This window comes from Simochromis diagramma, unplaced genomic scaffold (genome assembly GCF_900408965.1).
Source record: "Simochromis diagramma unplaced genomic scaffold, fSimDia1.1 OVJJ01000304.1, whole genome shotgun sequence".
Lineage (NCBI taxonomy): Eukaryota > Metazoa > Chordata > Actinopteri > Cichliformes > Cichlidae > Simochromis > Simochromis diagramma.
Genome location: NW_024387030.1, coordinates 9594824 through 9607670, shown reverse-complemented (window position 1 = coordinate 9607670; position 12847 = coordinate 9594824). Strand labels below are relative to the sequence as shown.

At 39.3% G+C, this 12847-nt stretch overlaps 1 protein-coding gene across 1 annotated transcript; it reads left to right on the top strand.

Moving 5' to 3' along the window:
- Positions 1–2983: 2983 nt before the first annotated feature.
- Positions 2984–4433, top strand: LOC120739776 (G-protein coupled receptor 4-like; the record flags this gene model as incomplete). Its single annotated transcript, XM_040041664.1, has 1 exon — positions 2984–4433. A coding segment is annotated over one exon (1038 nt), but the record flags the coding sequence as incomplete, so codon positions are not given.
- Between the last annotated feature and the right edge of the window lie 8414 nt (positions 4434–12847).

The window sequence follows — 12847 nt, the reverse complement described above, 5'->3', positions numbered from 1 at the left end:
ATTTTTCAGGAGGCTGTACTTCACTTGAGTATTTATTTTTCTGACAGCTTTTTACTCCTTACATTTTTAAACAAATTTCTGTTCTTTCACTTTTTACATGTTCACAACAGGCTCATTACTTTTGGTTTTAACAGATTTGAAGGCAGTTGTTTTTAGGTCACTGTGGGCCTTCGAACAGGAAACAGATTAAAGCCTAAACAGTAACACATGAAAGGCAGTCCTGTTCACCTATTAATCAACAGGGTATGTGGCACACAAAGAGATGAAAGGGGGAACGCTGCATGCCATAATCAACGGTTAAAGTGGGCTGGCGTTTTTATTTATTAATTTCTTATATTTAGGTTTTTTGGCACAGCACCATGACAACTGCAGGTGTCCACAAGTTGTGGTTGCAGAACTTCAGTATCCAGCTGGCCCTGCAGGGGCCAGTTCAGAGGGAACTGTGGTGAATTCAAAGTAAAGTGCAGTGTGTGACTGCCGTGTGGCTGTGGTTTCATGGTCAGAGTTAAGTTGCATCAAGTGTAGCAGAGATGAATTTGAAGTTAAGCTGATGATGCTTAGATTCAATCAATGATTCCACCTTCATGCCACCTAGGGGGGGGAGAAAAGAAAAAAAAAAAAAAGGACAGCACGTAGTGTACGGTCAGTGTAGAGAATGGAAATACAGGACAACTCATGAAACGTCTGCAGACATCTTGTTGAATTCAGTTGTGTACATCCACAAACAGCAGCAGATCAGGTTATCGCAGCCTGTACACTAAGAAAATCTACTGGAGCCCACAATAGAAATTGTGAGTTGTGACTCTTTTTTTCCCCCCCACATTGAGCAGTTAAAGCAGATTTTAGGGCTCCCCTGCCTACTGAATCCCACAAACCTCTTCCCTACTCATTTTCCCATTTAGAAGCAAAGTCACCCTCTACAATATAGGTAACAGAAAATAAAGCTTTTTTTCGTTACTTTACTGATTCAAGCAGAGTACCTTTGTTAATGTGGTGGCGCAAAGGAGGATAACCAGTTAAGGAGACCACAGGATGTTGACAACGCCACCTGGGGAGGGAGTTACACCCCAGGAAAGATTTCTATAGCCAATGTAAATGTTACACTAGCTACCAAAGCCCACATGCTCGTTATTAATAGCAGAGGTGAGGCTGATCAATTTTACAAATCAAAATTTATTACGGAAAACTACTAAAAAACAGAACTGTAAAATCAGAAAAGTTCTTAAGGTAACAGGGCTGAGACTGCAAGACTTAATTAGAAGACTTTATTAACAAACAGTGATTAAAATGACCAGGCTCGGTGTCACGATGCTACCCTAGAACAATAACAGCTCAATAAAATAACTAAACAAATAGTGGAGAACGACCACTTGAGGAGGCAACCTACAGAGAGGAGTGCCCAAGAGTGCCACCAATTACTGACCCGTATAGTTCCACTGCAAACCTCACTGTCACTCACACTGAAATCTAAATGGTGCAGTCTACCTATGCCCGGTGTGTACACTCTCACGCATCGGGGAGGGGATTCCACCTCACGTGCCTAGCCCCTCAACAAGCGACCGCACCTCCACTAAAGCAACAAAACAAAGCATAAAACGTTAAACAAATTAATAAAAGAGATAAATAAAACAAACACACCCTAAGATACAGTTCTTTATAAACGCAAGATTAAAATATATCAAACAATTCCGAGTAAAAGACTATAAAACCAGGAGTCAGTCAAAGCCAGTCCATAAGATGACAACAGGCCACAACAAGACAGAATAAAAGCGAACAAGACAGAACAAGACAGCAGCAGTATGGCACAATTCTGTAACAAAAGAGGGAAACAGTCGTCAAGTTCCACCCTACTATATGTCACATTATAACAAACGCAAGAGTCCCACTTAACACTCTCTAAGGGAAATACTAGAATGAGCGGCTTTCCTGAAGAAATCAAACCGCTCTGCAATGCTTAACCACTTAACGCTCTTGGCCACCTTGGATAGAAAAGACTGCCAAATGCCTCTGTGCATAGTGAAGCGCAGCTGTTTCTTATAAGGCCGCTAATTATCAGCTGGGAAGGTGTGGATGTCAGTGCTGCATTCGCGGACATCACGTAAAATCCTACTCAAAATCTACTTCACTACATTAAAATTAGATTTTAGACTTAAATAAACTCAGTATTCCTATTTTCTTTTTCACTTTCAGAAGTTGAATTAATCAACCAGAATCAGCATACTTTATTAATCCCTGAGGAAATTATGTGGGTTACAGTTGCAGCAGTATAAATAACAGTAACAGAAACAGACTACACTATTTAACAATAGCATATGTTACACATTTAAGACATTTAAGCAATTGCCCAACATATACAGATTACTCAATAATAAATATCAAGGATTGACAGAGTTGATTATAAATAAATATCAAGAACGTTAACAGGAATATTACAGAGTAGAAAAGAACGTGTGCAAAAAGGATGTAACTGTTGCAGTGTTTACACTGTATCAGATGGAGGAGTTTTACAGGAAGATGGCCACGGGAATACTTTCCTGTGTCGTTCAGTGGGCCTTTTTAGTATTTTAATTAGTGTTTTAATCTTTACTGGAGTATTTTTTTTTTTAAACACTTGTATCCGTACTTCCACTAATGTACAGAATGTCTATACTTTTCCCATCAATGGCCATATCCCACTTTAATCCTCTGAGCTACACTGGCAGAACGCCATGACATGCAAATATATGCTGTTCCTGGAAAGTTATACAGAGTGTATAGAATGGGGACACTCTAACAAAGTAAATGATACATTTTGGCACATTTAGAACAGTCCCACGGTTTAAAAAACACAAACATATACTTGTGAAGTGTTTTCTAATTCTGTTGCATTTGTGGGATTTTACATTCACCAGTACTCGGACACGGAATTAAGAAACTTGATGAGCACATTTTGCTTAGTACTGTAAAAACAGGACAGCTTCCGTAAATCATCAAACACTGTTTTTATTTTGAGCACAACAACACTTCCCCATTATTTGCATTTTCAGATCTCGAATCAAATGAGCTTCCCATTCGGGCTTCAGTCACCGCTGTGTCAGGATGGACTCGACGATCACCAACAACACAAACTCATGCACGGCTAACTCCTCGGTGCAGAGGTACATGTATCCAACGGCGTACTCTCTTTTTTTTTAGTGTGGGCTTTCCAGCCAACTGCCTGTCTCTGTATGTGGCCTGGATGCTGATGAAGAAGGGGAACAGAATGGCAGTCTATCTTGTCAGCCTGTGCATTTCTGACCTACTATACACAGTCACTCTGCCTATTTGGATAGTACAGGCCATGGGGCAACACATAGGTGACGAACTTTGCAACCTCATGGCTGTAATCATGTACAACAGCTTTTTTGTTGGTTCTGGTCTCCTTTCCTGCATCTGTGCTGATCGCTATCTGGCAGTGGTCTACCCACTCCACTTTAACTGGATCAGGGAGGTGAGGACAGCAGTGCTTGTGAGTATAGCTGTCTGGGCTTTGGAGATTGCCATCCACATTGTCTTACTTCACCACATGGGGGCGCTGCAAGCTTCAAGATACTTGTGTGATCAGCAGATACCCATGACACAAGAAGATGCCGCTGTTGCCCTTACAAGGTTCGCCTTGAGTTTCTTGGTTCCTACCTTCATCATGACTTTTTGCTATCATAACATCATGCGCTCTATCAAACTTAACACATCCATCCAAGTGGAAGAGCGCAAGAAAGTGGAATGGCTGTTGTTGCTACTCCTTCTAACCTACATAGTGTCTTTTATGCCCTACCAGTTGGTCATGCTGCTCAGGGCTATACTGGAGCCTGGGTCCTGCGTCTGGGCAACTAGGCTCAAAAGTGCATTCATGGTGACAGTTGCCACCACAACGCTAAACAGTACACTGGATCCTATAATATACTGTCTAATCAATGAGAGCGCAAAGACAGAGATTAAGAAAACTGCACAAAATGTGAGGTGGCTTTTTATGCGTGGAAAGCACAGTGATAGCTCTGTTTGAATGATTTCTTTCCCCTTCTTTCAACATAAAATGTAAATATAATGAAAATCTAATTATTATTTGGGGCTGTGCAACCTATATGTAACCTACATGTGATCTAAGTTTAGGCATATTAATTATTTTTTTTATTTCTTCTGTATATTTGTCTTTAATGTGATGTTTAATTTTAACTGTGATTTGTGTAATTTGAAATATTTGGCTGTGGTGTTAATAGTTTCATTTTGATCCGGTGTTCAGTATTATTGTGTATCACGGCACTTGAATATTTGAGTGTATTTTTGCACAAAGAGAAGCACACTGTGGAATTTTCCTACTAACCACTTGTATTTATAACACTTGACAGCTATTCATGCTTCCATGAGATACTAATAAAAAAAAGCACCTGTTCTTTTAGAGCGTGCAGTCATTGAAACAAAACCATAAAGACATATCTGCGCTGTTCAAACAACGAGCTGAAAAGACATCTATCACTTTATGGGACGATTATTGGCATCACCTCTACCTGAGTTCATGTCTGTTGACACGCCAAACAGAGACACACACTTTCATATGGGCTTAAATTAAAATCACCTGGTCCTGTAGTTTGTTTTGTCATATCCTGTCACCCAGTAAATGATACAGTTGTTAAGGATAAAATGCAGCAACTGCTGACCCTTCCTCTTCTTTCTAGCAGATTGATTAAGCGGTGAAGACGAAGAAACAGAATACGTCAGCCTTTCATCTGTTTTATTGGTTTTATTCTAAGAATTTATAGAAATTTGAGTGGAAATACAACTTGATACAGAGTAAGTAATTTTCTATCATGTTGCAATATAACTGAGAATTTAGAGTACTTAGGAAAAGTTGTATTTGCAACTTTTCACATGTTTTTCGTGGTAGACAATATCAGGAAATGTAACTGTGAGGAAAAGTGAAACACAGTGCCAGTGTAGCAAGCTTGTTCATTTTCATAATTTGCTGAAATAGCACACAACCAAAGCCTAAACAAATCTTGTAAAAATGACAGGAAATTGTTTTACAGTAAGGTATATGGTGAAACGTGATAACAGGGAAACAGACACGAATGAGTTTGTTACAGGGGAATTGACATAGGAAAAAAAAAACTCTAAAGCAACCAGGAACTGAGAACAAGACTAAACGGGAAAATATATATAGAACAATATAAACAAAAATAAATGGTTACTAAGGAAAAAGTGGGGTCGGGGCAAATAAAGCAAACTAAGAGCGAACAGAAAATATTCAAATATAACTAAAAACTCCATGAACTCAAAACACTGGGTAAACAACCCAATGCTGCAAAAGCGAGGGTATTGTAACAATTTGATTGCACTTGCATAAGGTTGACTCACACTCATGCTGAATGTCAAATCAATCCGCACAATTGAAACATTCTGCCTTTTAATCTTAAACTACCAAAACAAAAGGGCTTACACTCAACAGCATCTTTCAACTATTCTTTCTAAGTAGTAAATTTTCCTCTTTTTAAAAAAATAGTGCATAGGTAGAGTTCTCCATTTTCACATTCCATTGATAATTTGTAGTTCCCAGTGGTGTCAGACTTGACAACTTTAAAAAGTCCTTTCATGAGTTGAGATGTAGTCACGTGGCAGGTCTGTGAACTTGGTAGAGACTCTTACAGGTATTGTGTATTTACATCCATTCATGTATTGCTTCCTTATTTTTCTACAAGGTGTAAGCATATGAACACAACCTCTACAATGGAAAACTCAACCTTGACCAGTAATCATTCAGAATGTAACCTGGTCGACGACGCAGCCAGGAGAAGTTCATTTCTGTTGTTCTACATGGCTGTCGTCGCCATCGCCATCCCTTCCAACACCTTCTTCCTCTACGTATCCTGGCAGCACATTAGAAGGAGGAACGAGCTCGGTGTGTATCTGTTCAGTCTGGCTCTGAGTGACCTAACCTTCACTGTTTGTTTTATTCTCTGGTTGGACTTCCTGTGGCGAGGAGTTTGGATCCATGGGCGTTATGTTTGTGTGCTGTCCATATACATTCTCTTCACCAACTTCTACACCAGCGAAGCTCTCCTCTGCTGCATTGCAGTTGACCGCTACTTAGCAGTGGTTCACCCATTAAAGTGCAGATGGTGGAGGAAAGTTAGCACTGCAGCAGCAGTCACTGTTACCATTTGGTTGTTGGTGGTCTGTTTCAACACCAGCACCATCTCCTGGGAGGACTCATACCATGAAAAGAAAAACTTTTCAGTGTGCTTTGACATTTTTAGTCCACTGTCAGCGACTCTCCTCCGGGCTAATGTAATGCGCTTCTTTCTGGGGTTTATTATTCCAGTTCTCCTAGTGTTCTTTTCCACCTGGAGGATTTGCACAGCTGTAAAATCCAATCAGGCCACTGACAAGCAGGAACAAAAGCGGATTTTAAAGCTATTAACATTGGTTCTTCTTGGCCTTTTGTTCTGCTTCGGACCTATTCATGTCATGATGCTTCTTCGCATACTGGTTAATGACTGCAGGAACATTGCATGGATCCTCTATCCCTACAAGATCAGCGTTGCCCTATCAAGCCTTAACTGTCTTGCCGACCCACTGCTTTACTGCTTCATTACTAGCACAGGACAGGCATGTGCCAGTCAGATTGTCCTCTTTTTGCAGGAAAAGAAGAGAGGAATTCTGTCACCTATTTAACCATAGGGATTGAGGCATATAAAACTTTTTGCAAAAAAATACTAGCAGAATTTCACTGAACTTTGTGGATTGGTGGAGCATGGCCAAAAATAACAAAAAAGGCATTCAGAGAGCACATCTTTTGCAGAGTTCAGTGCAGTTTTGCAGTTTTAGAGGAAATGATCGGGAGCTTTTTTTTATTATCCTATAACTTATATTTCAGAAAACTGATGAAATGTTTGCTCTTTACTTTAATAAAGCTCAGTGACTACTCAGTGCAAATGGTTACATTGTTTTGATCGCACCTTCTGATTTTCATTAAAATCATAAAAATCCTTAGCAGTGACTTACTACTTCGGTGAGTGGATAACAAGACTGGAAAAGAGATATTTAAATGCCTGTGCTTATTTGCAACTGCTGATCTGATTTTGTCTCTTATCAGCGAGCTACTGGTCGGAGTGGTTTCACTTCAGCTTTTTAGTCACGTTGTTTGTATTTTCTGTCAGACAACTGTCTGGGTCAGGTGCCATGTGGAAAGAACATTTGCATTTACCAAACCAAAATAAATTTGCTCTTTCCATCACCACGCACACAACATTATGATCTAAAATGATTCTTTTTCAAATAATGCACTTTTCTCAATTGTCAGAGTGAATGATATATTCATGTTTGCACTCTTAAACTTTAACTGAAAGCACTGTAAATAAAAGAACTTTGTGAAATATTTGTCAGTGTTTGTTCTCTTAGCATCCTAGTCTCTGGCAGATTTGCTGGTATCCATATGGGAGTTGAGTCATCTTAATGTGAGCATGAAAACTTAGAAAGAAAAAAGAAGAAGTGCAGCTTCTCCAAATGACCGCTTGAGTTCTTAACCAACAGTGAGTCGGTATCCATGGACTCCCATTTTAAGAGATAAGCTTTGCAGCATTGTGCTTTTTGGAGAATTTGCACTGTTATTATCTCACAAATAATTTGGCATGATATGCAGTTCATTGTCCTGACAGCTCATCCAAGAAGTCTGTGCTCATGTGTTGGTGAGTGAAATTCTCCTACTTCACTTGTGTGTTTCAGAAAACTTCAGAAAAACAAGATTGTGATGGTGATAATCCACATGTCCACAGACAAATCTAAAAATAAAATAAAAAACGATGGTAAGTGTTGTTCAAAAGAAAGAAAAGAAAATTATAAAAACTCAAAGGTGCTCGATGGGAAGGCTTTGCTTTTTTTTCCCCCACATGTATTTAAAGTGACACACTCCTCAGGTTGCTGTTACACAACAACAAAGGCTGGAAAGTGCATGTGCTCCACCTGAGTGTTCTTTTTGCCTCTTTTTTCCATCCAGACTATCAGATAAGCATCGCCTATCACTGAATAGCCTTCACCTTCAGTTCCCCTTGACTCTGTAACAGACTGGCATCTTTATAAGTAAAGTAAGCACATCAGAGAAGACAAGTACCTCTGGATCAATAGGTTTTGTTAGTGAAGCCCTACCTCTGCCTGGATGTTGGCAGCGTTTCAGCAGTGGCACGTGTCAGACAGCCTGCTCTCTCAGGAATGATGGATGAATGAGGCAGTAAATTGCACTGGTGGTCTGACTGTACAAAAATGTAACAGGATGAAGCAGTGCAAACTGAGATATGGTGCTGCAATGAAGACCACTGACAGCTTGGCTTAAATTGCTCCCATTATGTGAGGGTCCACCTTACTGCCATTTGGAAAGCTAGCATTGAATCAGTGTGTCAGGAAGTATAACTACACTTTGACCAATCCTAGCGCTGGAAGCTGTGGCTTGCAGGTGTACTATGGGAGTACTCAGGGTAATATAAATGTACATGTACATGCACTCTATCCTATTCTATTCTGAGATAGGTCTCCTTTTTTCGTGGTTACTCTTTTTCTTGGTACTTATTTAGACCATTAATTAGTAAAATCAGTTACCCCTAATTAGTCCATCTTTCTCAGACACATTTTCTTCAAAGCTACAGAAATAAAATTGAACTGAAATGAATTTTTCACTTAAAAATGTGACCTCACTCTCAGTTTGATATGAGCCCCCCTGACATGACCTCACAGACTCGTGCTCCATTAGCTGTTTTTTCAAGCAAAAGAATTTTATTTATTTTTTTGGTCTGTGTCTTGTGCTTTCTAACAAATAAATTTCTGTACTGCTTGATTGATGTCAGCTGACATTATAGTCAGTGACAGGAAAAAGAAAGAACTCATTACGGACAAAGAGCCTGTGGCCACCTGACAAACCCTGGAGTTGGGTTTTTTTTTTTAGATATTTCTTTTGGCACTATTGGCTTAGACAGCTCGCGCAGTGTCACTTAAACCCATCATATACACTCACCAGACACTTTATTAGGTACACCTGTTCAATTGCTTATTAATCTAGTCATCATTAATCTAAACAGCCAATCACATTGCAACATCTCAGAGCATTTAGGCATTTAGACACGGTCAAGACAACCTGCTGAAGTTCACACTGAGCATCTGGACAGTAGATCACATATGTGGCTTTGAATGTGATAAGGTTGTTGGTGTCAGGTGGGCTGATGTGAGAAATTCAAACCTCCTTATCTACTGTGACTTCCCTGCACAACCATCTCTCAGGTTCACAGAAGATCTGAAAAAATAGCAAAAACCATTTTTACCTAGAAAATGGTGAAAATGGTGAAAATGGCTTCTTGTTGTCAAAGGACAGTCAAACAGCTTCTACCTGACCTGAAAATAACACCAACTCAAATAACCACTTGTTACAACCAAACTATACAGAGGAGCTTCTTTAAATGCACAGCCTGTGGACTCTTGAAGCAGATGGGCTACAGCAGCAGAAGACCACACTGGGTACCTCTCCTGTCAGCTAAGAACAAAAAACTGAGGCTTTCCAAAACTAGACATCAGAAGAGAGGGCAAATGTTTCCAGCTCTGATGAGTCTTGATGTCTGCTACAATGTTCAAATGATACTATCAAAATGTGGCGTAAACTAGAAGAAAGCATACATTGATCCGACCTTGGATCAGCTGCTCAGGCTGGTGGTGTTGGTGCAATGTTGTCAGATTTTGGTCCGCTTAATACAAGCTGAGCACCAATTATACCCCACAGCCTACCCGAGTATTGTTGCTGGCCGTGCCTATTCCTTTATTACCACAGTGTGCCCATCATGGGTACACTCATCTCAAACTGATTTCTTGAATTGTTTCCACACATGTTTGGACCATAAACTGAGGAATGATTCCATTACCTTGTTGAATCTATGCCATGAAGACAGAAGCTCTGAAGGCAAAGAAGGGTCCACCCCAGTACTAGCGAGGTGTACCTGTAAGTAACCACAGAGTGTAGCTATCTCTGTGATGCACCTTTTTTCCTTGACTTGTATAAATGACATCATATTACACTTTACTTCATTATTTCAGTTGCCAAGCAAGTCGTTACGCAGGTTTCACATCTCCCTCCTGTGATATTTTATGTCAAGCTTGCTCTGCTCCTCTAGGCCCTGTCTGACACTCCCTCCAACATTTCTTCTGTGTTATCCTTCCTGTCGCTTTTAGCACTTTCACACTTGTCTCTTCCTTACAAGTATTTGTTCTGAAAATAACCCCACAAAGCCCGGAGGCAAGATATAATCACATGTCCAAGTAGGGGAAAGAACCTATGAGTACTGTAGTGGAGCCCTCTTTATGTATTAGTTTAATGTATTTGATGAAATTCTGTCACAGGTGACAGGTTTCTTTCCTTGAAGTAAAACTTTGTTTGTATGCACTACATATTTGATATATGAGCAACATATGAAATATGTATCAAATAGTAGTTTTTGTTAGGTTAGTTTTTTTTGTCTTGTATGAAAGCGTGTTAGAGGAAACAACCAGCAATTCAAATGTCGGAAAATTTGCAAATTCCTTTAGCTGGTATTGGTTACTCACTGTGATAAATTTAGTGCTTTAAATTTGAATGAATTGCTTTTTGGGATTTAAATTCTGCATATCATTTTCAAGTCAAAAACCATGGCATTGTTTTGGACCATTATCTCAGGTTGCCATAGCTGCTTTCTATCACTTAAAAATATATCAAAAGTTAGATAAGTCTGCTCTAATAGTAACTATGAGAAATTGTTCCGTGTATTTATATTAAGCAAGTTACACTACTGTAAAGGTCTATTTGCAGGATTATCCAAAACTTCAAAGAATTCTGCATGCTGCAGCCAGAATCATGACACATACACAGTCATTTCCACATTACCCCAGTATTGAAGTCACTTGATAGGCTCCCAGTTCAATACAGATCACACATCTCTGACTCTCTCAGTGTCTATAACCAATCAGGCCTCTCAGGTCATCAGGTGCAGTTCCCAAATTTAAATTGTGCTGAGGGTGTGTGTGAATGTTCAGTGGTGGTTTACTTCTTTTTAAAGTTTTATTTTGCTGTTTTCACTTCACTACATTTTTTTTTTTGTTTGTTTTTATCTTCTGGTTTAATCACACTGAGTTCAAGTAAAATGAAATTTGCTCATCAATTCAGCATTTAAATTAGGAGACAGAGTGCACTTACACCAACATGGACTTGAGGATCCGTCTAGCTGGCATTTCAGTTAAAATTAGCCAGTTATTGTCACCTAAAATAATTTCTCTAATCTGTAAACATTTTTATTTCATAACGTGGAGAGCATTATTATAGCGTCAGGATCAATGGACTCCCGTTTTAAAAGCTTTGTAGCATTGTGCTTTTTGGAGAGTTTGTACTGCAGTTATCTCACAAATAATTTGGCATGATGTGCAGTTCATTGTCCTGACAGCTCATCCAGGAAGTCTGTGCTCATGGTGGGTGAAATTCTCCTACTTCACTTGTGTGTTACTAATTAGCATTTATCAGTGCCTGTGCATTGCACCTGGTCTACAGATAATGTAGCACAAGATGTAGTACGCTGCCATCATGTGGTGATAATATTCTCACACATCACTATCGGGAATTTTTCTTTTTGCTAGTCCAAATGTCAGACCAGAAATAGAAGGCTAAATACACTGTACTGTAAGCTTTTCTAAAAAGTTATTATTACAATTTAGGCTGTGTTAGCTATAGTAATGTGACTTCTATGTCATGCAATTTCTTTTCTGCAGTGTTGTTTGTATCTTCTCACTCATGCTGTTGGGAAATTACCAAAAATGTCATAGATATTCCAACCATTCTGAATAATGAACATGAGGCAGGCCTGTCTCTGTCACATAGTTTGCTGGGCTAAATTTTAAGTTGGAGAAAAGCCACAGTCTAGACTGCAGATTTTTTTTGTAAATGACTGTAAAGATATGATACATAAATAGGGAAAGTGTTGACCTCCACTGATGCTTTCATTGTGAGTCATTCATGGTCATTTTAAACATCTGCAAACGGAAAGGAAACTGAGCAGATTTCTCCATTATAATCCATCTTCTGGATCTGTTTACAACAGTGTGTGAATTTATTTCAGACCCGCTATCCTCCCATTGATTACCCTTGCTAAGATAAGGATGTGTGCCCACGCATGTTATTGGCCGCTTTGGATGGGATACGCATGCTCTCATGGACATTCATACACGCACTAACGCTGATGGATGACATCAGTCACAGTCTCCTTAAATGTCATTGTGCATGAGGGAAAACTGAAGCCATAAGAAATGCTTTTGGCATGAGGGAAGGTTTAAAAGCTTGGATGTTCATTAGTCCCACTCATTAATTTTTGCAGCATCAAAAACAAACAACACATTTGTGTGTGCAAATTCAATTTAACCTTCAATGAATTTAACCCTGACTGCGCCATCTAGTGGCCATTATAGGGGGAGCAGAACAGGAAATGAGGTGTAGTAGTTTACAGAGTCACAAGCTTGGCAAAGGTATATCATTTAACCATGATATTTACTCTTAACTCTTAATTATGCAGCATCATGACTGTTTGACTCTGAGGGATAAAAATGACAAATCACATATCAGTTCAATAGACATCAAAGTCAAACATCCCCACAACCTTATTCTTACTTACCTTTAGGACCATTTACACAAAGGAGGCCTTTGGGTGAAGCCAGATTTAAGAATCCACTCATCATGATGCCCCAACTGCGAGATTTAGAAGTATACTGTCAGTAGATGTAAGCATCACGCTAAGAACGTTTACTTATTTATTTAAGTTTGGGGGAAACTGTTTGTTTGTTT